The sequence below is a fragment of the Sceloporus undulatus genome, chromosome 3 (genome assembly GCF_019175285.1).
Source record: "Sceloporus undulatus isolate JIND9_A2432 ecotype Alabama chromosome 3, SceUnd_v1.1, whole genome shotgun sequence".
NCBI classification, from domain to species: domain Eukaryota; kingdom Metazoa; phylum Chordata; class Lepidosauria; order Squamata; family Phrynosomatidae; genus Sceloporus; species Sceloporus undulatus.
This window is the reverse complement of record NC_056524.1, coordinates 100328270-100355530: the sequence shown is the minus strand read 5'-3', so window position 1 is coordinate 100355530 and position 27261 is coordinate 100328270. Positions and strand designations below refer to the sequence as shown.

At 37.7% G+C, this 27261-nt stretch overlaps 1 protein-coding gene across 1 annotated transcript in view; it reads left to right on the top strand.

Annotated features, from left to right (window-relative positions):
* The window catches only part of MGAT4A (alpha-1,3-mannosyl-glycoprotein 4-beta-N-acetylglucosaminyltransferase A), an 81385-nt gene that overhangs the window by 47694 nt on the left and 6430 nt on the right, over positions 1–27261 (top strand). The window contains exons 6-14 of the mRNA XM_042460580.1: positions 6226–6272; positions 7114–7227; positions 8058–8133; positions 11944–12058; positions 13497–13627; positions 14310–14417; positions 16434–16627; positions 24005–24083; positions 26203–26269. Coding sequence (XP_042316514.1) covers positions 6226–6272; positions 7114–7227; positions 8058–8133; positions 11944–12058; positions 13497–13627; positions 14310–14417; positions 16434–16627; positions 24005–24083; positions 26203–26269 — 931 coding nt within the window. The remainder of the gene's footprint in view (positions 1–6225; positions 6273–7113; positions 7228–8057; positions 8134–11943; positions 12059–13496; positions 13628–14309; positions 14418–16433; positions 16628–24004; positions 24084–26202; positions 26270–27261) is intronic.

Below are 27261 nucleotides of genomic sequence, written 5' to 3'. Positions count from 1 at the left end.
TATAGGGCTTTATGGATCATAGCCAACACTTTGAATTCAGCCCAGAAATGGACCAGTAACAAGGGAGACCTCTGTATCTGAAGCAGTGAAGGAGTATGCCACTATAACAAGATCTGCTATCTCTAGAAATGGGCACAGCTGCCACATTAGTTTTGATTATGCAGATACAATCCTGGCTACTACTGAAACTTAGGTATCCAGGATCAGCACTGGGTCCAAGGGTGCACACAAGCTGCAAACCTGAGATTTCAGGGGATTGTAACAGTATCTAACACAGGCTGAATTTGTATTTAGTAGTCTGACCAACAGCATCTCTCTGTTGTTGGGATTAAGCTTCAACTTCTTCACCCCTGACCAGTAAATTATTCATAGCAGATTCCATTTTAGCCACAAAACAACTTCACTGCAGTTAAATGTAAAGAAGAAATAGAGTTGGATATCATACTGATGACACCAAACCCACAACTTTTGGATGACCTGTTCAGCGGTTTCATGTATATGTTATCATTGGGGACAAAAAGACCTGAGACATCCACATCCCAACAGCTAGGACATCGACCAGGAATTCCCCATCAGCAGTGTCTGAGCCCACCCTGCCAAGAAGGAGCAGAGCCATGTTAAGAGTGCCATCAGGTCCTATCCCAGAGTGCAGCCCAGAAGGATACCATGGTTGATGATCTTGAAAATTGCCAAAAAGTCTACCAGACCAACAGGATTGTGCTGTTAAATATTTTACTTCTCTCCAGCTGTGAAATCCAAAAAGAGTTGGATGCATTCTGCTTTCCCAGTAGAGGACTAAGGCCTGTTACAGACTGCCAAAATAAAGCTGCTTTGGGTCTCTTTGGAGGTAAGCTGTTTAAATGATGCATGCATCCTAAGAATCCAGAAGCTGCACCAAAGCTGAACTCCAGCGCTTAGGAACTGAGTGTGGCTTTGACGCGACCTCCGGACTCTTAGGACCCATGCATCATTTAAATAGAATACCTCCAAAGAGACCCGAAGCAGCTTTATTTTGGCAGTCTGTAACAGGCCTAAGTAGTTCTCTGGCTAGTGGTGCTGATGGATGAAAAAGACAGTTGTTTCCTGAAATACCTAGCAGTTTAGTATTTCATCCAGAAAGGGGGGGGGGGAGGAGCAGAGGAAAAGATAATAGGGAATTAACATGAGTAAATACAGCTACATATATGGATGATATGGCAAATATTATTAGGACCTTGGAAATAACAACAGTTGGTTCTCCATGTTTGTGGCTTTGACTTTTGCAGATTTGATTATTCATAGGTTTGATTAATACGTTCTCTCTAGAAAGCTTAGGTCTTCCAGCGTAACTCTGTGGTCAACATCTTCCAGAAATCATACTGGAGGACCTTGAAATTCTTAGAGAGAACACTTCTCTAGGCATTTCTACATCCTCCTTTGCAGTTCTGTGGTCAATGTCTGACAGATGTTGATCATAGAGTTCCTCTGGAGGACCTAGAGATTCCCATAAGAGCTGTGTTTTCTCAGGTAAAATAGTGTTGTTGGTTTTTATTTGCAGTTTTTCCACTTTCACGGGGCTTCTGTGCCACCAACCCCAATCCCAATGAAAGTGGAGGGCCCACTGTATTTACAAATATTTAGTTACTTCTAATTTTATTCCCTTTGTATAAGTACATCAGTATAGTATAAGGACCTAATGTTACTTATGTTACTTTTCAAAATGAGAAAGGAAGGAGTTGTTTTAAAGATGCTTAACTTTGCAATATTGGAAAGGAGAAGAAGCCAGCCACACTTCCCTTCTGGGCTGCAGTAACTGGTGAGAACCACCACCCTAAATTTCTACTGCCACTGCTCTGGCTACAGAGGGAGCAGAAGAGAAGCCAAGCACTTTGCCATCGTGCTTGGGCCCCAGCTGCTGCTGAACCTAATTTTTTTCCTTCCTTCTTCCTCATCACTTTTCTCTTGCGTGTCATTTCTCATTTAAGACTGTAAACCAGAACATGAAGTGTCAAATATCTATTTATTAGGCAGTCTGAGAGCTGCCTTCTCTTCCTCCTTCATTGTCATCTTCTTCTTCTTTTTTGCTAAAGGGCAGGCTATAAATGCTTTAAATAAATAAAATTGCAAAGGATGCTTGGCATTATAGGTTCAAACCCAACAGAGGACATGTGCTGGCACAACTGCCTCCATTAGTAGAGAAGAGAGGGGACAACCTCCCCTTACCACTGCAGCTCTGGCTGCATCTGCACTGCAGAATTAATGCAGTTTGATAACACTTTAACTGCCATGGCTCAATGCTATGGAATCCTGGAATTTACAATTTTGTGAGGTATTTAGCTCTGAGCAGAACTCACAACATATTACAAATCCCAGGATTGCATAGCATGGAGCCATGGCAGTTATAGCAGGGTCAAGCTACATTAATTCTGCAGTGCAGATGCAGCATCTGTTAATCTCAAAGACTTGCTGTGAAGAAATGGGAAACCCTATGCGACTGTGGGTGGAAAGAAGGAGAGGAGAGGTGGGGGAGAACTGTAATGCTGGAGTCAAGCCTAATGTAGTAACAAATTACTTTTTAATAACGTTGATACCTTTTTTTAACTAAGTAGTGGCATTAGTCAGTTGCAACAAATACTACAAAGTTTCTTGTAGAAAGTTAAGAACATAATAAATTTTATTTAGCATAGGTCTTTTATCAGTTATGAGGCATTTCCTGGTGTAATCTTTGGGAAAAAAATACGTGTTATATGTGTGCTATGACTAGCAAAAAAGGAGATATAAAGGAATCCTGTGGAGCCTTTGAGAATAACTGGGGAAAAAGGTAATTTCTACCATGAGCTTTCATGCACTACAAGCCACTGGTGACTTGCAGACAGCTGATGTTTTAGCTCACATATGCAAGAACCTTTCCTTTCCTTTCCTTTGTTTATGTCAAAAGAAAATAGATCATGCACATTAACACTTGGCTGCCAAATTCTCTAACTTAATATTAATCAGTAGGTAGTAAGATGTTATTAGAACCTTGGAAATATCAACAGTTGGCTCTCCATGTTTGTGGCTTGACTTGCAAATCTGCAAAATGTGAATTTGCACTGCTGAAACAAGTTAAGATTGATTGTGAATTGCTAGGAGTCTCACTAATTTCTGGAGAATAATCCATTACAATACACTGCAGGATCTGGCAAGATGATTCTACTTTCATGCCAGAGATTTTATGGGAATCTCCAAATTTGAGTAGATTAAATTCTGTAGTTTTTCCAGAGGTATATCTAGTTCAGAACAATTTGAACAGAAATTTAGTTTGTAGATCTCTGTTATCAATGCCTTGCAAGTATATTCTTTTCAGAAATTGTTTTTTAAGCATTTTACCTGAGATGCTCTGAATATAAGAGTAAAACCTCTTACTGTGTTGTGGTACTAACGTAACTGCTTTGATTTAAAGAATTTCCTTATAATAATACATGTGTTTGGACATACCTAAGGAATTATATATATATATATATATATATATATATATATATATATATATATATATATTGTTATCACTGAGCAGTTTATCTTTGGAATAAATTGTATGTTTGATTTGAAAAGTGAATAATAAGGAAACATCTTGAGTAAGCCAACTAGAGTCCAAAGCAGGTTCAGTTGTCAAACTTAGGTGTCTTTACTCAGAAGTAAGTAATCCCACTTAATTCACAGGATCTTTTGCCCTTTCTAAAGCTCTCTGTTTCTGGAGAGTGTCGCATTTGCACATTTGTCCATTTGGCAGTAGCATTTCCCCCCAGATGCATATTGCAAGTTCAACTAAAATGTGGTGGTGATAAAGAGAGCAGGGAGAACAGTAGCAGTTGACTCTGGAATGGGATTTGTAGGAATATCATTTTGTGTTGTTGACTCTGGAATGGGATTTGTAGGAATATCATTTAACAGCTAAAAGGTGGTTGAGCAGACGATGCAGGAAGGATTTTAATGCCCACCAAATGAATTTTAGATATACTGTGAAAAACTGCCAGTTCTCTGTGCAAAGTGACTTTCTTGGACACGTATACATTCATAACGGTGAGGGTTGAAAGAGATTGCTTAAGCAAACTTCATTAAAAGTATAAATGTGCCTCTCTGTCAGATGGCTGGAACTGCACAAAATGTGTATTGTGGACTTTTTTTAACATTTGGTAAAATATATGCTGTATCCTAACCAAGGCAGACAGCTCTGCAAATATAAGGTTTGGCTTTTGAAGTAATTCTGCATATGGCTTGTTTAATAACAGAAGTGACTACTCGTGTTGAGCTGGAAATGACAAGTGGGTTAGCAGCATGGAAGTTGTGTAAACTTGTGTTTGACAGTCTTCCAAATAACATGTAAAAGAGGGGCTTTGTTCTAAAGTTAGAAATAAGCATTCATTCTCTATATAAAATATAGTCACTCTGAGCTAATATATGGTGGTTAATTACAATTAATCTCTTTTCAATTCTAACTCCAGTAGTTTCCTCAGACATAAACTTCTGCTTCAGGACTCTGTGTACTGTAGTTGTTAATTGGGGAACTACTATGATTCATCCCTCAGATACTGAGTTGCTTTGTGTTATAGTTGATGGGCAGTTGCTCAGATGTCACATTTCTTTTTTGGCTGCTATGAATGGTGATGCAATTAAAACTGTTGAGATGGCTGCCATCTTGAGTTTAGCATTTTGCATAAGTGCTGGACTATGACTGGAGAGCAGGATTCAAATCCCTGCTTGGCCATGGAAACCCACTCAGCCTCAGAGGATGACAATGGCAAACCCTCTCTGATGAAACTTGCCAAGAACACCCCATGACAGGTTTGCCATAAATCAGAAACAACTTGAAGGCACCAACAACAACTGCTAAACTGCTAAGATACAGTGGTAGAATTTGAAGATATAGCCGTGTTAGTTTGGATGGCTATATTATTTTATGTTAAGCAAATGGTTGACTTACGTTTACTGCATGCCAATCCTATAATTATATTCTTCTACTCTATACTAACTTGAGATAGGAAAATCAGGGCTGGTATTTTTCCTCAGTGTTGATGAAAGCAGGTATTGACGTACATGAAAGAAAATATCTTATTGGTATTTGCCGTTTTTAAAAATGATTTAATTAGTGCAGTGAAATACATACATATATTTGAATTGCCAAATGTTTGGAGGCAGCACTTTTTTGAAGAAGGTCATGGAATAGGGGACTACATTTTCATGCCTTTTACAGAAGTGTTCTGCCATTGCTGCTTTTGTAGTGAAGGTCAAGGCAGCAAATAGAAAATGGACTTTGTACCTTATTTCTCCATTTCTTTAACTGAAGAAATAAACTTTTTACTTGTTTCAATTAGTTAAAAGAAAAAGATGGATAAAGGTTTTATAGGTAACTCACACAGGTCCCATTCTTATGATGCCTGCTTGTCTTGTATTAGTCAATTCCAGGTACTCACTGTATTTGCTCCCGTTTTCCCAGTCATGAATGGAGAAACATATGTTTAAAATGTCAAATTGGTGCTTTTTCCAACAGCATATGCATCTCCTGTTTTTATTTTGCCAAAATAAGGCCATGCTTTAAATGTACATGTGCCATTCACAGTTGATAAAAGACATGGACAGAGTGGTCTAAAGCCAATATCATGGAGGTAGCTGACTTCTGTAATGGTAGGCCTTTGCTGCACTCCCATTCACTCCCTTGCAGCTCTTCGCAGTGCCTGAAAACCTGGTCCAAGAGATTTCCCAGTGCTCCCATATGAACTGAAGGGTATGCAGTGGAGAGAAAGAAATCACACTCCTCCTTCCAGTTTTGTTGACCAAAGAGATGTCATTGGTAAAGTTGAATTTTGGCCTATCTCACCATAGGGACTGTTCTTTGCACTAATAGCCTTAACGAACTTTTGCTTAACATAAAATAATACAACCATTTTATACAGATTGATTTGTTGATTGAAACTCTTCCAGATTACTTTTACGTTTAATCCTTCTGACCTTTTTAGTTTAAGATAAACAGTCTAAGTTAAGTTTAAGATAAGTTTATAAGTTTAAAGTAAGTTCAAGATATGTGTTATCTTAACTGGATGCCTTTCTTGGTGCTGAATGTTATGCTGGCTGTTTTGGTTAAACAGTAACTGTGAACTTTCTGGTGTTACTTGAATATTTAAAAGGCTGTAAAAATCCTACAGTTGCATGTAGTTAACAAGTTATGCTAGGTAAGGACAACTTAAACATATTTTTCTTTCTTTTTTCCAGACAGATCTCGACTATGTAAATGGTGTTGTAGCAAGCTTAGAAAAAGAGTAAGTTTATTCTATATATGGTGTCCACTATTTGTTGTTGTGGATGGGGAATCCATTGTTTGTTGCACATTTTAACTTCAGAAATAATAATTTGTACATATGCAAGAATTGTATATTATAGCACACTGCATAGTACAATTGAATGAGATCACTTGTAAAATGGCAAATGGGATTAAGAGACTCAGATGGACATAAACGGATTATGTTGGCATGAAATAAGTGGATTGCATGGCGTACACACTAAAGCTACTGTGCAAAGTGCTAAGGTATAGAAGTACCCAAGTGCTTAAAAAGTTAATGCATATTGTTTTTTAATTATAAATGATGACTAGGGATTTATCCCAGGTCCAGGGAATGTGTAAATATTTCTGCTTTTATAAAGTGCTCAGCTAATTCTTGCTGTTGGTTGCTGACACTTGTGCTGTGTTGATTCAGTTACCAGTGGGATCCTCAGGAGTCAATTTTCAAATTATGTGGGGAACGTTTATGGCACAGGAAAGTCACAAATGTTGTGCGCAACCAGAAACCATATCTTTTAGATTGCAGCCTTTGTTTATGGCTTGGAAAAGTTACCTTTTTGGAATATATTTCTCAGAATCCCCCAGAATGGCTGGGATCTGTAGTAGAAAAAGTAACTTTTTCAAGCACTAAGTTTTTAATAATTATCAACATCCGCTGTTAGACTGAGAGATATTAACTTGTTCAGTGTTTTCTAGTGAGCTTCAAGGTTCAATGCAGAGTTTAATCCAAGTCCAACATGCAGTCTACTTTTTTACATTTGCATGTCAGGAATATAATGTTCCCTAGAACATGGAGTTGACTTGACCTTTTGTGGTTGCAGGTTTTCTACAGAAATCAGTTCTGGCTTGGTGGAAGTAATAGCCCCACCTGCATCCTACTATCCTGATCTGACAAACCTTAAAGAGACATTTGGAGATTCAAAAGAAAGGGTCAGGTAAGGATTTTGTTTTTCTTGATAGCTGAAGACGATTTTGTTACACCTGGAACGTGGGAAAATTATTTTTTTCAACTATAACTCACATAGGTTAGCTATTGGATCCTGGATGCTGTAGTTTAAAAAGTAATTTCCCCAAGATTCATTGTTCTCCATGGCAATATACTTTGATTTGGTAACTTCTATACCATATTTATGAAGATGATGTGTGCAAACTGGGTGTGTGCATGTGCCTTCAAGTTGCCTGCTGACTTGTTACAGACCCCATTAATTTCATAGGGCTTTCTTAGGCAAGGAATACTGCTGGAGAATATTGCTGGCCACAGAAGACAAGACAACAGTAGCTTTGTGCCACCAGAAGAATCTTATTGGCTGAGAGAAATGAGCATAGTGGAGGCCCCTAAAACAAGTGGGGGATCCTTGGGAAGCAGGTGTTGCTTTCACTGTTGTTTACTCACCTGCTTGTGTGGGTATGAATTGATGCAGAGTGGCCTCCTGTACCACATAATTTATTCTTGGGTACAAACTGGTGTTATACTCCAAATTACTGAATGTCTTGCACCTACTGAAATGTTTAGTTAATAATGTTTTGTTTTGGTGCCATCAAGTTTATTTTTTCAATTTATGGTGACCCCATCATTGGATTTTCTTGCAAGATTTGTCTAGAGGGATTGGACATTGCCTTCTTTTGCGACTGAGATAGTGTGATTTGCCCAAGATAACTCTGTGGAGTTCCATAGCTGAGCAGGATCTTCCGGTGTCCTGGTCCAGCAATCAAATTTCTCCACCACACTGGCTCAGAAATGTTATCTTACTATATGTAATTTCAGATGGCGAACAAAGCAAAATCTGGATTATTGTTTCCTGATGATGTATGCACAGAAAAAGGGTGTTTACTACATCCAGGTAAACTATCTTTATGTATAGTGAAACAAAGATCAAAAGGTTAGGTAAGAACTTATGATAATGAGCATGATATAAGTACAGTACAGTTATCTAGGTGATTTCTTTTACGTAAAATATATGGCAAATGATGATATACACTTGGCACACAGAACTTTTAGAGCAATGATTCTCAATCTTTGGTCCTCCAGCTGATTTGGACACCATCTCCAAGAAGCCCCAGCCAATTTGGCCAGCGGTCAGGAATTATGGGATCTGAAATCCAAAACAAATAGAGATCCAAAAGCTGGGAACCATTGTTGGTGGATAGCATTTGTGGGAACTGAGGTCCAAAGTACCTTCAGGGAATAACTGCTAATCAAGTATGTTGATCTTGCAGTTGAACTTTACAGCAAAAAGTTTAATTTTCAAACATAAAAATGCATTACTGTATTTAGAATAGAGAAAGAGCAACTCCTAGCTCCCTTCCAGACTTCTAAAGGCAAACCCAAGGCTGTGTTTATCAGTTCAGAAACATCTTTAATGCTTTGTAAATATCTCTTAGCTTCTCATATATGGCTTCAATAAATCAGAGTTAAAAGGGGAAAAAAGATGCTCATGCTTAGTATCACACAGTCTTAAGTAGCTGACACTAATTCAGTGCAACTAATTTGCTCCCATAAAATTGAACAGCTCTGTCATTTCTTAATTGAATAGGAAAAATCCTGAAATAATTGTTCACAATTGTTGTTTTGTATCCCTGGCTTACTTCCTACATCATCAAAATAGATGTGAAATCTTGAGCAGCCTTGTTCAGATGTCAGGAGGTTTGATAGTTATCTGAAGGAAAACTAGGGCAAAGGAGATGAAGGACAGAAGTATGTTAAGTGTTACCAATTTCCAAGCCTGGGTTTTGAGAAAGGGAGACAATGTAAGCAAAGCCATGCTGGATCAGACCAAAGTCTTTTCATTTATATATGTTGTTAGCCGCCTTGGTTCCCACTTTGGGAGAAATGAGGGATAAAAATAAATAAATTAATAAATAATCCATTTTATATTACCTCTGTGGAAAATTTACAAGTATTTTATTTATTTATTTGGAGTATTTATACCCTGCTTTTCATCCCCAAAAGCTCTCAGAGCAGCTTACAAATGGTTAATTAGACAGTTCCCTGCCCTTAGGCTTACAATCTAATAAAAATGACATAAAAAGATAAATGAATGGCAGTGGGGAAGGGGATCAAGTTCAGTGGTTCTTCTCTCCCTCTGAGGCCAGGTGATGGCAGATGGACTGGAAAGAGGGCCCTTCTTCTTACTTTGGCCTAGGCCCAATGGAGTTTGCCTGCCCCTCTCTCCCTTTGAAGCCCGATGATGGTGGATGAAGTAGCACATGAAGGCAATAGGGTAATAGTTTCCACCACTCATATTTCCCGGCAACCAGTGCTGAGAGACATACTGCCTCTGATACTAACAGTGACACATAACCCTAGACATACTGCCTCTGATACTAGCGGTGACTAATAGCCAGTAATAGCCTTCACTCCACGAATTTGTCCTGAGAATAATATCCCCAGCTGGGTCAAGAAATAATATCCCAAATTGGCCAGGATGCCATTGGGGCAGTGTCCTCCCTATATATGGCTAGTCATTAAACTCTGTCTGCATATACAGGATGAGATTGCAAAGAAGAAGAGTTAGTGACTCTAGGGACTGGCCACTCCTCTGCTGCTTTCTGTATTCTCTTCTTGTATGCATATAGCTCCTTTGGAAGGTCTGCTTTATAACTGTATTCTTGTTGATGTTGTTGTGTGTCTTCAGGTTATTTCTGACTTATGGCGACTCTAATGTGAACCCATCACTGGGTTTTCTTGACAAGATTTATTGAGAGGCGGTTTACTATGACCTTCCTTTGCAGCTGAGTGGGTTAAATTTCATTTTTTTATCCAATTAAGTGCAGGATTTTTTAAAAAGTAAAATCTTCCTTGAAATATATTTTAATAATCCAGTCCCAAAAAGAATACAGTATTCTTGCAGTAATTCTGATAGGATCTAAAGGGAGGGCTGCACAAAAATATTACACAAGAGTCTTGGTGGTCCTGATCATTTTAAGGGGTTCTGCCTCCAGCCTAACTTTAGGATTGGCTCAGTCATCCCACTCTATTTGAGTTTCAGTGGTCATCCTTCTAGTGATGCCACCAGAGTCATCTTCCAAGCCTTACCAGCCTGGTAGAATGTGCCAGTTCCCTGTCATAGACTTTGAGTATCTTCACACCACAATGAGTAAGCAGAGTAGGACTTTGTACATTATCTGTGATTAATGATGACTGTGGAGTTTATCACACAGGAGGAATTTCTCTTAATTTCAAATGAAAAGAAAGTGGGGCCAGAACGCATTCACGTGAATTCGCTTGTTCAGCGAATTTACGTGAATGCAAATTGCATTCGAACTGACTTCCCATTGCCCGAAAATAGCTTGCCATTGCCAGAAATTGCATGTGTTAGTCTATCACACAATAATGTGAAACCCCATGATTGTGTTTGGACTGGCTTCCCATTGCCCAAAATTGCGTGTGGTAGTCTATCACGCAATAACGTGAAACTCCATGATTGCGTTAGGATTGCCATTGGATTATACTTCCAGTTTCCCTTGTCTGATAAACTCCTTTGTTTCATCCTAATATATGTTTAATAATATGCTTTTTACAAGGGTAAGAAGATCAAGTTATCCTGGTAAAAAAAATGGGTAAAAGGTAAAAAGAATCAGTGACAACTAGTTTGACAACAGTACATGCAAAAGGGATCTTGGTAGACCACAAGCTGAACATGAGTCAACAGTGTGATACAGCTGCTAAAAAAGGCAATATGATAATAGGAATGTAGTGTCTAGATCAAGGGAAGTTAATAGTGCCATTCTTTTCTGCTTTGTTCAGACTTCACTTGGAATAATGTGTCTAGTTCTGGGAATCACAATTCACGAGTGATGTTGACAAGCTGGAGTGTGTCCAGAGGAGGGCAACCAAAATGATGAAAAGAAAGATCTGATCCTATGAGGATCAGCTTAGGGAACTGGGTATGTTTAGCCTGAGGAAGAGAAAATTAAGAGGTGTCATGATAGCCATGTTTAAATATTTGAAGGGATGTCATATTGAGGATGGAGCAAGCTTGTTTTCTGCTGCTCCAGAGAATAGGACCCAGAACAATGAATGCAAGCTACAGGAAAAGAGTCTCCACCTCAACATTAGGGAGAACATTCTGACAGTAAGAGCTGTTTGACAATGGAACACACTCCCTGAGAGAGTAGTGGATTCTCCTTCTTTGGAGGTTTTTAAACAGAGCCTGGATGACCATCTGTTGGGAGTGCTTTGATTGTGTCTTCCACAATTGGCCTGGCTGGCTCTTTTGGTCTCTTCCATTTCTATGATTCCATGAATTTCATTAGTAGTAACAGAGGTATCTGTTGAGGGACGGTGTATTGTTGTACACCAAAAATGCATGGTGTCAAGATGCCAGGATAGCTACTTGATAATATCCATCTGTGTCTTTCTTGTTCATTTACTAACAGCATGATCATACACATATTTTCTCACTAGTAAGTCTGATTGAGTTACTGAAACTTAGATATTTCCCTGGGAGTGTAAATTAACAGCCCAAACTACTCAAAATAAAGACCCTGAGTGCCCTTCTTATTTAGGGTTTGCAAACGGATTTATAGCAAGTGTACCTTAGGCAAATAGAAGGAGCTGAAATGTATTTTAAATTGAATTGTGATTTTCCTCTTTCCCCCATACTTAATTTTTTCTTTGTTTTGTTGGCTTTGTTGCTTGCTTCCTTTAGCTTGAGGATGACATCGTTGTCAAGCAGAATTACTTCAGCACAATAAAAAATTTTGCACTTCAGTTGTCATCTGAAGATTGGATGATTCTAGAATTTTCTCAGCTTGGATTCATTGGTAAGAACCATTCCCCTTCAGTAGACTTGAAAAGGGGAAGAAGAGAAAGCACTCACTACCTAATATTCCCTGAGTCACAACTCATAAAAATAGGTTATTTTAACATTTCCAGTGTAATTTCACATGTCAGGTGGCTATATGCCAATTGTGATAGAAGAATCAGCTGCTGAAAAATAGAATTATATAATAATTGCAAGTGTCATCCTGAAACATGACAAAATTATAAACTTTGACTAAATGCTTCAGTTTTCTAAATGCTATGCATCAGTAAGCTTCAGTTTTAAGCTCTTAAATATAGATGGTTGGCTATATAAAAAGAAATGCTCTTTCCTGTTTGTGTCAATACCATTATTTCCTCTATTAAGCCTTTCCCTTTATGTGTTAATGAAAATGTGTTTTAAAGAAGAAAGGTTATACCCTTGCCCCTTTTCTGACTGCACTGTTATTTTCATGACTTCATTACATTATACATTATAATGCCATACCTTGATACTTGAATTCTATCTCTGGTGTTGTGAAAGTTTTTAGCTTCTAAACTTATCAGCGTTGTCTCTTTTTTCAGGGGGTGGAGGGCAGAGGGAAGAAGTGCTTACCATATTTTCTGTCTCAGGTACCAAAATAACCTGACTGGCCTTGGACAATAAAATGTCTGCTGCTTAGGTCTTATCTGCGCTGCAAAAATAATGGAGTTTAACACCGCTTGAATTGTCAGAGCTCAATGCTAAGGAATCCTGAGATTTGTAGTTTGTTGTGGTACCTGAACTCTCTGACAAAGAAGGCGAAAACTACAAATTCCAGAATTCCACAGCACTGAGCCATGCCAATTTGAGGTGCAAACTGCATTTTTCCTCACTGCAAATTACACCTTAGAATAGGTAATTCTGCCTACTACTCCTTAAGAGTCCCTACACCCAGAGAAATCACTTCATCAAACTGGACTCTGAAAGAATGGAATTACTGTGTTTTTACAAGTGGAATATGATCTTAAATGCAGATTAGGGAAGCCAAATTTTAAGACTTTTCATTTTTTTAAAAGTGTGTTTAAGATATTGTTGGAAGAATGGGAAAAGAACATTACACATTGTTGGTTTTATCAGAAATATCTTAAGTGATGAAATGAGGGATCTTGGCAGTACTGTTCCTAGCTTTTCCTTGGGTTTTCAGTTCTCTTGCTCTGCTGCCTTTGAAAAGCCGCTTTCCCCCATGAGCTTATTTGAGTGCCATCTTACCTTTCCTCATGACTGCCAATGTTATGCAAAAAGAACAACCCATCAAACATCTTTAGTGTCTCAGCACTAGATACCATGCTAGCTTGCTTCTTCAGGGATTTCTGTTAATATTTTATTCAAACTAATAGAAACGGTGAGGTGGCAGTCTGGTTTTACTTTATAAAGCCCTGGCTTATTGCTGACATGCCATAACTTCCTATTATTTGCAGGTAAAATGTTCCAGTCTCCAGATATTACTCTCATTGTAGAGTTTATATTTATGTTCTATAAAGAGAAACCTATTGACTGGCTCTTGGATCACATTCTTTGGGTAAAAGTTTGCAACCCTGAGAAGGATGCAGTAAGTCTTGTTTAATATTTCTGACAAATGCATGAATATGAGAAAATATAGTAAGAGGAGAATAAGTAGTGTCTGTTTTCTCCCTTGAAGACCCTTATATTATTACGTAGCCAGACAAATATGAAGTAAATCACCATCCATTCATGTATGAAGATACTTAAGGAAAAATGCTTGTTTTTATAACACCCAAAACAGTGGAGGTCTACAAAAATAACAGACAAAAACCATTTCCTCATTGTTTGAGACTGATGCACTTTTAGGAAGGGAATAAACAGAAGCTTAAAAGTGTATATATCCTAGGACGAAGAAAATACGAAGAAGAGGGGGTGGGTGAGTAGAGGGGATTTGATGTCTGTTAGTTACAAGAGGGCCAATATTGAACGGATGTATGTAATATGTGGAAATATGAATGTAATATTTTAATTGTTAATAAACTTTATATAAAAAGTGTATATATCCTAAAATGCCCAAAAGTTATTTTATTTTTTAACATTTGGACAATATGGAGACCTAGTACTATAATACCCTCCCCCCAAAAAAATTCCACATCTCAGGAACAAATAAATTACATGGATAAATTGAGGTTTTAGATCATGGTAATATTCGAGATTGAGAACATAACAAAATGCTCCCCCCCCCTTCCATTTTTTCCTTTTATTTCTTCTTTTGCTTTCCTTTTAAGAAACATTGTGATCGACAAAAATCAAATCTCAGAATACGCTTCAGGCCTTCACTTTTCCAGCATGTGGGCCTACACTCTTCTCTTGCGGGAAAGATTCAAAAACTCACAGTAAGTACTCAGATTTATCGATATACATTAATCTTAGGGAGAAACATAAACATAACAAGCATTTCTGCTTTGTTACATTCCATGAAATTCCATTATATTGCATATAAAGCATCTTATATTAGTCTATGAGAGCTATCATGGTATAGTGGTTTGAGTGTTGGAGTATGATCAGGGTTTGATTCCCCACTTGAACATAAAAACCCACTGAGTGCCATGGGCAAGTCACACGCTCTCAGCCTCAGAGGATGGCAGTGGCAAAGCCCTTTGATAGGTTCGCCTTAGGGTCACCATAAATCAAAAATGACTTGGAGACACACAACAACGTATTAGTCTATTAAATCATATAGCCATCAAGTTGCTATACTTGAATCTGAACATTTCATCTTACATTATAACTTAACCAGTTTTCCATGACAGAATCTAATCATATAGTTGGAGGGACTGTATAGCCTAGATGTTGGTCTTACCAATATCAACATAAATCAGCATCATAGGGCAGCATATCAAGGCTATTAGGAACAGCATATCTGGAAGGCCATGCTACTGCTATCTCTTCCTTCATTGGAGACAGGCTGATAAAGAACTGAGCAGTTATGTCTTCTTCTTTTTTTGTATGATGTGTTCAGTTGCTTAAATACTTTGCATTTTGAATGTTTTCTGTGGGAAATTGCATATCCACTGATAAATAGGTTGGTTTTTTAAAAAAAACTTTTAATGTTTTTACCTTTTATTGGAGAAAAGCCCTGAGAATGTTCACAGGTCAATAATAAACCACATGCTTTGCATGCAGAAATCTTCATACCATCACATCTATGGTTAAAATGTTTTCATGAACTAAAGATGGGAAGGACTTCTGCTGAGATCCAAGAGAGCCACTGCCTATCAGATCATACAATATCAGATGATATGGTATAAAACAGTATATTGTTTTATCATATGCAAAGCATTTTGATAACACAATATAAGTAGAAATTATTTTTGGGAAACCACTGTGACAGAGTTACGCTTGATAAAATTGCTTTTAACCCAGTACAGGAAATGTATTTTCTTCACATTTCTTAAGCAAATTCTGTTTGCTTTTGGTTTTTTTAAACCATTTTTTAAAATTACAGACTTATAACTTTTTTTATAAAAAAACAGCAGTTACTATTTTTTGTTAACTTACGGCAATCCTATGAATGTTGGAGAAATCACATAATAAAGCAATTGGCCCTTAAATTTCATTTAACTTAGTTTATTTTTTCTCTATTAAAGTGAACTGGATTATATAGGAAGTTATGTTATACAGACTCAGTAGTAATTTATAGGATCACTAAGCAATAATTCTGAAAATAGATAATATTAATTCAGTAAACAGGATAACAGATACTAGGTTATGGATGTTGTGAACTGGAAGATTGGTTGTAATTTGTCTTTGATGGTATGTTTAATGTATATTTTTAGGTTATTATGTGTTATGTCATTGTGTGGTAAGAGTGTGTAGTATTACTTGTATATTATTTGTATAATAAATAAAATAAAATAAATTTAAAAAATTAAAATAAAGTAAATAGGCCAGTAGCAGGAAAGCATTAAATCATTTATGGGAATCATGCAGCTCTCCAGATGTTGTTGGATTGTGACTCCCAGCATTCTTCTCCATTGACGATATTGACTAAACTGATGGGAACTGTAATTAAATAACTTCCCAAGGGCTATAGTTGCTCATCCCTGGGTTTAGTCATCTTTGTGGTCTGCTGAACAACTTCTTGATAATAGCTGTAGAAAGATCTAAGAAGGAGAAAAGAACAGCTGCAAAACAAATAAAGATTCCAGGGTGTTTTGAGCAAATGTTAAATTATTCTTGATAAAAACCACTTGGTTTTTCACTACAGTTGGCCCAAACTGAGTTGTTAGTGAAATGTTGCCTCAGGCAGGTTTTATCAAGGAACATTTAACATGTCCTTGAAATACATTGGGAACTATGTCTATCATAGTTTTGTTTTCAGATTAGCATACTATCTTCTTGCCTTTTAGGATAAAGACTTCCTGAAACCATTATTGCATAAAATTCATGTGAATCCACCTGCAGAAGTTTCTACAACATTAAAGGTCTATCAAGGACATGCTCTTGAAAAAGCCTACATGGGAGAAGACTTTTTTTGGGCTGTTACACCAGTTGCTGGGGATTATATCCTGTTTAAATTTGACAAGCCTGTCAATATAGAAAGGTAAGTGTTTTGCTTTCACATCAGAATAAAACTACTGAATTGTGCTTTCAAATTAAGTTGGGATATTGGCTCCCAAGCATGATGCAATATCAATTATAGTGGGCTCACTGTATTGGAGCACCTGTGAATCACCTTGCCCAGTCAGTGGGCACATCTATGCCTTTTGACTAATATGAACTTGAATTCCTATATTTTTTCTCATCTATAATGGGTGGGACCTGGGAGTTTATCACATGTGGGGAAAATCAGGGGTTTAAATGGGCATTATCCAGTGATAGTCATGCGATCATAATGAAGATTTTCACGCGCATTGTGATTAAAGATGACTTATCCCGGGAATAATCAGGGAATAACCAGGATTTCCCCATGAATGATTTGTTGCTGGTTATTCCCTGGTTATTCCCAGGATAAGTCATCTTTAATTGTGATGATGTGTGAAAATCTTTACTGCGATCACATGACTATACTGTAGCTGGATAATGCTTGTTTAAATCCCTGATTTTCCCTGTGTGAAAAAGTTCATAGAAAATGAACCAGTGATTTAATCAGCAATTGGGTGTAAAAGTCGAGGTTTCCCCGAAGCATGATGTATTAATCTATCCTAGGGTTCTTGGCATCATAAAACATATGATGAGACATCATTTTATGTGTGTTCCCCAGTAGTCTTTGTGACAATCAGTGTGGAACAGGGTATTATATTGATATATCACTTACACACACACACACACACACACACGTATTCAACTTGTTGTTGTGGATTTTCAAGGTTATTTAAGAAAAGAAGAAAAAAGATTTGTATGTTATATTTGAAATAGATAGAATAAATTTAAAAATTGATATATGTAGCTACGTGTAAAAAGAACTGGAGGGTAAAGTTGACACTCTTCTTTGATGTCAGCACTATATTTTGGATAAGATTTAGTCAAAGAGGAGAAGGTTAATTAAATCAGTTGTTGAAAGGGGGATGGGGATGTTTTAACAATAAGTTAATTTTTAAATTTGTATTTAAATTTACATTACAGTACTACACTAAAAGCCTTCCAAGAATGAAGGTGAAAAATCCCATGGATTATTCTACTCTTCCACTCTCCCTTAGCTACAGCTGCACAGCAGAAATAAAGCAGTTTGACACCACTTTAACTGCTATGCAATGGAATTCTTGGATTTGTAGTTTTGTGAGATATTTAGGCTACCCTGTCAGCGCTCTGGTGCCACAACAAACTACAAATCCCAGGATTCCATAGCATTGGGCCATGGCAGTTAAAGCAATGTCAAACTGCTTTATTTCTGCAGTGTAGATGCAGCCCTTGCCTGTGTTGAGCTTTGGAAAGAACAATTGCATGTATGTTTAAAAATCCCCCTTTTTTAATTTATAGTACCCAAAATGGCAATTTCTCGCTTTTTTTTCCACTAAGGGGAGGCAATTCATACTTACTGCCATCCAGATTTTTAAATCCAGGATCTTGTCTCAACTGCTGCATGGAATCCCAATTTGGATTCAAGGATTCCATTCAAATATTGTGAATGTTCTCTCAAATGTTTAAAGATCTATTCTTGGGATGCCAAAATGTGCTTCCTCAGCAGCCTTGAGGTAGGCATTGCATCATTGGAAGGCACAGCCCAGCTATATGCTTTCAGATATTGGACCAAAGTGGTATATTTAATTACTTCCGCAGGTTATGTACACCTTCTACAGACAGATGGTTATACTAGTTCTTGGTTTAAAACCTTTTCTACTAAACTGCAGTTATTAGGTCTGTCTATGGCATTTCTTTATGCCTATGAGCTCAAGGCATTTAATTTTATTTTAGAAAACCAGATTAAGGACATAGATCTTCAATATTCCTTATCAAATGCCAGTAAAACATGCTCACCTTTGCATTTTGGTTTGAATTTCAAATCCCCTAAAGTGCTAGATGTTTGGAAAATCTGACGATTCCAAAATATTGGCAGGTTTTTTTCAAGAGCCAAATTTAATTGCCTACTGTCTCCAGTTTTAGATGGGCACTATCATGGTGTGGCATATGAGAATAGATCATGTCCCTGTAATGTAGAAGAAATTAAATCCATTGAATGCGTTTTCATTAATGTGACTTTTATAGGGATGAATGTACCAAACTCCTTGGTCCTGTAATGAGTAACTTTCCTGGCAGGACCTCAGATTGGCACTTAAAACAGTTCTTGCAGGATACAAATAAATCCATTACAGAGCTAGTGGCTATGGCCCATTACAAACGGGCATAAAGTACGGACTGGGTCTGTATTAGGATTGGAAGGGGGCGTCACTTCCGGACGCCCCTAACCCTAATACGGACCGAGTCCGTACAAAATGGTGGCGCCCGTTCCACACGGGGGGCGCCATGTTTACGTAGTGGACACGCTGCGTCCACACGTCGTGCGGTGCATATGACGCTGCGAGTGTGCCATTGGCGCCTCGCGGCATCATATCCATGCCGCAAAGAGAAGCGCCATTTTGGTGCTTCTTATTTGCAGTGCAGAGGAGCTTCACGGTTTGGACGCTGGGGCTCCTCCACGCTGCAAATGAAGGCGGTGGCAGACCGCCCCTTCTGGGCGGTCTGTAACACGCCTATGTTTCTATTTTCTGGAAAAGAATGCATAAATCAAATTTTTTTCTTGTTCCATAAAATTAATTTGGTCGTTAAGGTATGTTTTGTAAATTATAAATGTTTTAAAATGTTTTATATGTTTAATGAGATTTGTTGGGCCTGTGGCCGCAGAATAAAAGATTGAGATTGATACTACCAAAAAGACTTCTCTGACTCACCCTTTTCTCCCATTCCCTTGCCTTCTCACTTCTCTTCATTTACTGAATTTCCATATGGATACCAGCAAATGTATCAGAATTAAAAATACGGTTTTCTAGGGAGATTACTACACACAATTTTTAAACTGAGATTACGCCAAGGGAGAAAGCAGTTTTGGTGATACTGTACTTATCACACAATGCCACCTCTGACCCTATCTAGAACTAGGCTTTCAGTATTATTATTATTATTATTATTATTATTATTATTATATCCCACCCTTTCCCCAAAACTGGGACTCAGGGTGTCCTACAATATTTAAAAAACAGTGCAGTTAAAAGCATACAAAAAGGCACATTAAAACAAAATTAAATTATTACAATATTGAAACAAATTACATGTTAAAAGAATAAAATACAGTTAAAAAGATATAAATGTTTAAAAAAATTACTCTCTGGGCTATTCTTTTAAAACATTCTGGTTTTAGTAGAGAAGGAACTAGGTAATGCAAAATTTGTTAACTCTTTAGCACTGTAACTAATTTAATTAATTATTTTGAACTTAATTAAAATTCCAATTTTAGTCTATAACTTTTGTTTTAAAATTCTGGTGACCCATTTATTGGTATATTTACAACTTAATTAATTATTTAATTGATTTTAATTTCTAAGTTCCTCTCTTGGCAAGTAGTTTTGTGCCCTCAATAGCATTTCAAAACATACCGTCTCTGCTGAACATGATGATCTACATTATGTAAACTACGGTTGTGCAAAGGTATATTATACATAGACGTTTCTAGAGCTTAGAAGTACCTAAACATTAATTTTGGCTAGGTTTGCATGTCAAAACTATTTCTATTGATAGAAGTAAGCATGTAACAAGATTCTAAAAGTGTATGAAAAAAATATATGTACAAAGGCATTCAGACTGTCATAGTCACAAATGGATTAGTGCAGTCTGAATTTACTGGCCAAGATACTTGGTACAGAATCTACCAAAATCTGAATATATATAAATAAGGCTTCATTTCATTCAGAATTTAGAAGCTTGTGTTCTTGGGCCTAAATCCATTTGCAGGGTCCAACTGGAACAGACTCATTAAATCAGTGAGATTTATATACATGCTGACTCTACCATTCAGCAGTTGATTTAACAAGACTACTCCAGTTGGGAGTAGCAATTGGATTTTGTTGTGTGTGTCATTTTTGATATATGGCAACCCTATCACAGGGCAGAATTTGTTCAGAAGGGGTTGGTCTTTGCCTTCCTCTGAGGCTGAGACAATGTGACTTGCCCAAAGTCACCCAGTGGGTTTCCATGGCAGAGTGGGGATTTGAACCCTGTCCTAGTCCAGTACTCAAACCACCACATCACACTGGCTCAACAGCTGGATTCAAGACTTGCTATTTAAGTTCATATCTTAGAAAACATTGTGTTCTTTTTCTAGCATAAAAATACCTTGTATGATGTTGGAAGAATTATTCCTGAATAATGGGGTGGTAATTTCATTTTTCCTTTCTACACTCATGACATTGCCTGAACTAACTCTAGTTAAAGAGTGGAGCTTTCCTTTTAAATATCTTTTTTTTTTTTGACAAGGGGAAAATCTTAGATCAATCTTTAGAATGAATTTTAAATCACAGTTAAGCATATACTATCTAAGATCTGGGAATGCTATTGTAATTGTTTTCATGGTGGCACTCTGTGTCCTCATTGCATCCTTTACTGTTTTCCATTTCATTAAACAAATTGGCTGTACCACTGCATGCAGCATCAGTGCTTGTCTTTTCCAAGACTCTGGGACAAGGCAGTTGAAAATAGAATTGTGCCAATGTGAAGTCAAAGGCTTTCATGGCCAGCATCCATAGTTTTTTGTGGGTTTTTCAAGCTATGCGGCCATGTTCTAGAAGAGTTTATTCCTGATGTTTCACCAGCATCTGTGACTTTCTCTGAAGTTGCCAGCCACAGATGCTGGCGAAACATCAGGAATAAACTCTTCTAGAACATGGCCACATAGCCCGAAAAACCTCCAAAAAACTAACAATTGTGCTAACTTGTAAGTTCCTACAACATGTCAGAGTCAGTACATGTGCCTGGGGTGGTACTCCAAAGCATAGCATGTCTTAGGGGTGGAATGCATCTTCAGGGTTTGGCACATTTATTTCTACTCATTTTTCCAGGTGGCTCCTTGCATTAGTCTGTTTTAAAACTCTCAATGCAATCTTTTGTGTTATGGGGTTATTTCTTTTGAATCAATGCAAATTATTTTGTTTTAGCTAGGATTTCATTTTACCAACAACTGAGGTAAGAAAATCTGAGAAGAAACAACAGGAAGCTCTTTGGATCATCATCTGAATGCTAGTCTTTATTGTAGAAATTGCAATTTTATTAATACTTTCATAAGCAGAGATACCACCTAGTGGCATAATAAGATGGTTTCTCTCATAATCTAGAGGTAAGTAGGAAACATAGGCCCGTTCCGCACGGGCGTAAAAATACGGACTGGGTCTGTACTAGGGTTAGAAAGGGGTGTCCCTTCCGGACGCCCCAACCCTAGTACAGATTGAGTCTGTACAAAATGGCAGCGCCTGTTCCACATGGGGGCCACCATTACGACATCACGAACACACCGCCTCCAAATGAGGCGGCGCGGGTGTGATTTCTTTGCGAAACGGAGCTTCTTTTGCGGTTTGCGTCACTGGCACAGCCTTTAGACGGCTGCGCCAGCGATGCAAAGGAGAAAGAGGCCAAGCGGCCCCTTTCTCCTCCTCCCCGCGGCCTTCGGGTGTCCTTGGGGCTTGAAGCCCCAAGGACACCCCTTTCCAGGCTGCAGGGAAGCGGCCTGGAAAGCAGCGGATCGGTGCATCGGAGGCTGCCGTTGTGGTAGCTGAGGCCCCGATCCAGCGGGGAAAGGGCTGGTTACAGGCCGCCCGAAAGGGGCAGTCTGTAACACACCATAATGTGTATTTATGTATGGGTATTTAAAGATTTTTTAAATTAAGCACCCAAAATGGAGCATCATAAATGTATTCATGCACAGCCTCCAGCTATGAACGTAGTGACTGACAAGCATAATTTCACCATGGAAAAAATACATGAAAAAACAGATTTTTCAGCACATAAAAATCATACCTTAAAGTGATGACATAAGCTATGGGATCTTGCATTTGTGATATATAAATGTAGCTAGCACACTCTGCATTTACAGTTGTCTCATACTGATAGGCAGGAACACTGGACTAGATCTAACAAGGTGAAATTAATCAAAGATAAATGTGGTCTTGCATTTAGATACAAAAAAGGAAGAGCACAAAAACAGGAGATCTGGCTTGGCAGCAGTTTATATAAAAAGATTGCAGTATAATTCCTTAATTTGGTCCTTTAATTCTGTTATGGCAGGTATCTAAAATGAGTATTTGCTTACTGACACTCTGAGTTTTTAATTAGGGAATTAGAATCTCAGCAGCAGCATTTGAATTCTACAGATCTCTCTGAGAATTTCCTTTGCAAAATGTTGCAGGGGGGGGGGAGTCAAGCGTTGTGTGTGTGTGTTAAGAAAAGAATATGAAGTACACCCCACTTCTCTTATTCGATTATATTTACAAGAAGCAGCAGCAATTTTCAGAAAAGTGAGGATAGCTCTACAGATTTATTTTTTAACACTTCCAGTGAAAAGAAGATTGGACTCATCTCAAACTCCAAGTGTTCTACAATGGGGCAAGGATGGTTAAACTACCTAGCCAACTTTTTTTTACTATGTGTGAATATGCAAAAGAAGTTGACTTGTGAGTGTTGGTGAAAGAATTATGATTTTGCAATGAGCCTAATGTTTTCAACCATGGTGGTTCCTTAGGAGGGAACAAGTCAAAATATTAACAGGATAATTCTATTAATGACCAGATAGTTAAAAAATAGTCAGTAGACCTGCAAGATTCTCCAGTTGCATGTTATTATTAGACAAAGATTATTGTTTTTCAGAAATGTGTAATGGTAACTTCAGAATTTAAGCAAACTTTTCTTCATGGCTCATCAAATTGCATGTATGGGATAAGTGGCTGTGGTTTGGTGTGGGAGGCAGACCCATGTTACATGTTTCTTTGTGAGCTTCCCACCCCATGCTTCATCCTTAGCATCTCACACTGGTTTTGGACATATGAGTCTTATTTGTCTATTGGTATCTGTTAAAATTGCTTTGACAATTGCATACAAAAACAATTTTCATGTTTGGTTGCTAATTTTCCCATTCTTTGTATATCTACCTGGGCATAAGCCCCATTGAATACAGTGAGGCTTATCTTTCAGTAAGCATTAGTATCACTGAACGGTGTGGCTAGCTTCTAGGCGAACTGTATGTATTTCCATTCTTGCTTTCAAGGCAACTATGTTAGTCAGTTGCATCAAAAACAGCCTTTTGTCACTTTATAACAAATGCAGAGTAACACACATAGTGTGGAATAAAGTTGAATGGCTGCATCGCACTACATCTGATGACATGGGATATGTAATCCACAACAGTTTATGCCATAATAAGTTTGTTTATCTTTAAAATGCATAAGACACTTTGTTGTATTTGTTAGCCATGACTGATCATTGCTTTCTTTCACATTAACAGATACCTGTTCCATAGTGGCAACCCGGAACATCCAGGGGATATATTTATCAATACCACCATAGAGGTGTTGCCTTTTAAGGTATGAACAGAGAGACGTCTGTTCCTTCTTCCTTCACATAAGATGAAATACTTTTTACACAAAACTTATGTTGTAACAGGATGTGGTTGCTTCTTTTCCCTAGAATCATAATTGTTTAATATAATATTATCAAAAATTGTCATCTTCAGAAAGCTGGTGGTTGGAATAAGAAAGGCTTATTTGAAAGACTATCTTGATCCAAGCCTGGCTAGGGAAAGGTAATGAAGAGAACATGTTTATAACCATGTTCTAATGTTCCTTTTCTCCCCAAGTATAACTATGGCAGAAAGGTGGAATCTGGGAGGGCAGGTGATTTCCTGCTTTTTCCATTCAAAACATCCTCTGGAGAGCTGCAGAAACATTTAGGGCTGGTATTCAAGTGGCATATAGTGCTCGGGAAGGGAAGGGTGGAGAAGAAACTTCTTTGCACTTAACTGCACTCAGTTTAACCCAATGACCTAACAGATGCTGAATAACTGTGCATGATAAAATGAATTTGGTTTATTTGCACAACTGGATTCAGACGTTTTGTTTGATTGTCTTATACAGGGGGATACATGATGCTAAATGTAAATGGAAACATTTTTCCCCCAAAGTGGGTTTATAACCAGGTTTCTTCTGCTCAGTTCTACAAATTGCCATCCTTGTTGTTTTTTCATGTTGCATTTTTGTAGTCATATGCAGACAGCCATCCTCTTCCATGCATCTTTAATTGAATGTCCAAATATACCATCCCTGTATATACAGTTCTCAAGTCAGTTTTGGTTCTGGGAATGGGCTCCACGCAGGCACCAATGATGTAGCTTCCTTTCATTCCTGCTTATATTATTTTTAGTCATCCAATACCATTAGTGTAGATGGCATTAAGAGGAACAAGCCAAAAAACAGTTCTCTGTCCCCAAGGAGTTTATTGTCTAAAACAAGATAAAAAAGGGATAACGGCAGGGGAAAAGTCTGTTTAGTTCAGCGACATCTACTTAGGCTGCAGTCCCATATAATGTATGAGGTGAGTAGATGCTGGTACTCAGGGGACCATATTCATCTCCCGCAACACCCCCAAGGGCCATTGCAGCTCTCCGTCTTTTAGTCGTACAGAACTTGTCTGTCTGGGCAGTTCTAAATGAGGTAAGAAAGCTAATGCAGAGTTAATGCAGCCTGACACTGCTTGAACTGCCATGGGTCCGTCCTATGGAACTCTAGGGCTTGTAGTTTCCTAGCTTTCTCACCAGGCACACCCTCCTTTTCCAGGACATGTCTTCTATTCCAGCCTTCTGTTCCAAAACACCCTCCATTTTGAGCATGACTGACAAGCATTAATATACATTTATATATTCTCTCTCTATACACACACATCCCTCCATATTTGTGGCTTTGATATTTGTGGATTTTATTATTCACAGATTTGATTGATATGTTCTCTATAGGTCCTCCAGTGCAACTCTATGGTCAACTTTAACTAAAAGTTGCACTGGAAGACCTAGAGATTCCTAGAGAGGTGTCCTCTCAGGTAAAAACATGTTTTTGTTATTTTTTCCCCATATTCACGGGGGTCTTGTACCCTCAACCCTAGGGAATATGGAAGGACAAGGGTCCATTATGAAAATACAAATCACAGGTCTCCATAGGATGTTGCTGTAGCAAGAAGATGGTAGGGACCTAATAGAATAGTGGTAATACTTTTAACATACTGTTCTGTAGCATTACATCTGTGCATTGAGTCATTTGTTCCAAAATCTACTTTGCTCTCCTCTACAAAAAATAATTACCGGTACTCATTTATCTAAAGAACTTATAAAAGTTACTTTTTTGTACCACTGCTACCTGAATGCCCCCACTAGTATGATCAGCGGACATGCTAGCTGGGACATTCTGGGTAATATATTCCAAAAAGTAACTTTCTCCAAGCTCTGTTTATTGAACATTGCCCCTGCCATTTCATCTGCACAATCTTTTTAAAAATCTTGTTGGTATAAACCAGCAGCTCCTGTGGGAAAAGGCAGATTTGTTGGAGAATTTCTAACTAATATTTAAGTGTGGAATCAAGGAACCCACTGTCTGCTGTCTTTGTTACTACATCATTATATGAAGCCCGGCTTACATTTTTACATCTTTGTTTCAGAGTGAAGAGCTGGTGTTAAGCAAAGAAACCAAAGAGAAGAGATTAGAAGATGGATTTTTCAGAATAGGTAACAATGTGGGAGAAAGAAAGATAACACTAATTTTCAGCGAAATTTGAGAACTATTTTGCAACAAAATTAATTCATTTTACAGCCTTAAGTCCAACTAGCTCCTATTTCAGCCATGTCCCACTGAAATTTCAGATGATGACAACAGGAGCCAGTCTTTTGTTACCTGTTTGGGCAGCCAATGCCCTTGGCATTATCACATATATGATGAGGGGGAAGTGTTATGTGGCCTCTTGCTACTGGAAGAGCGTTAAAAAAATTCCTGATTGCCTAAAGTATTATGTATGCATATAAACATAAATTCTGGGTAGTTAAATTTACTAGTTTAGTCATTTTACTAATGAACTTGCTTATGAATGAATGAAAATTTTAATATAACTGTTTTATTTTTAAAAACTCCTCAGATTGGTTTACAGTAAAACTTGATAAAATAAATCAATTTGATAAAAATGATAGATAAAACTATACAATCAGTAAAATTAATTAAGAATGAACATCAATAGAGAGGAGGGAAGTAATAAGGAAAATGGTTAGGCAAACAAGATTTTAGTTGACAATGGAAATGTCCAGCGTTGGGCAGCTGCCTAACTTTAGTATGAAAGCATTTGTACAACGTCTGTCAAAGTTCTCATTAGAGTCCCACTGTATATGTTTTTTCCAAATGAGTTTTTATTTTTATAAAAATACTGTTTTCAGTTAAAGCAAAGATAATTTAGAAATGATATTTTTGTTTATTTTTAAATTGTGCTTTCTGGCTCATTAAAGCATTGCTGTTTTCTTGCTAGTACACAAAAATCTAGTGTGTTAAAAAGCAGATCTGTCTTTGCCTCTAGGCCACAAGCCTTTTGGCTACTTTACATTGTCCTGGATGTAATCACAAGGGGTTACACAGGTGTGAACCCTGTCCTAAATTGAATAGGTATACTGTATGTGTGAGATGTCTATAAGTGGTGGCTTGGGTTTATTTAACATGCTTCTAGTTAGACTGTCTT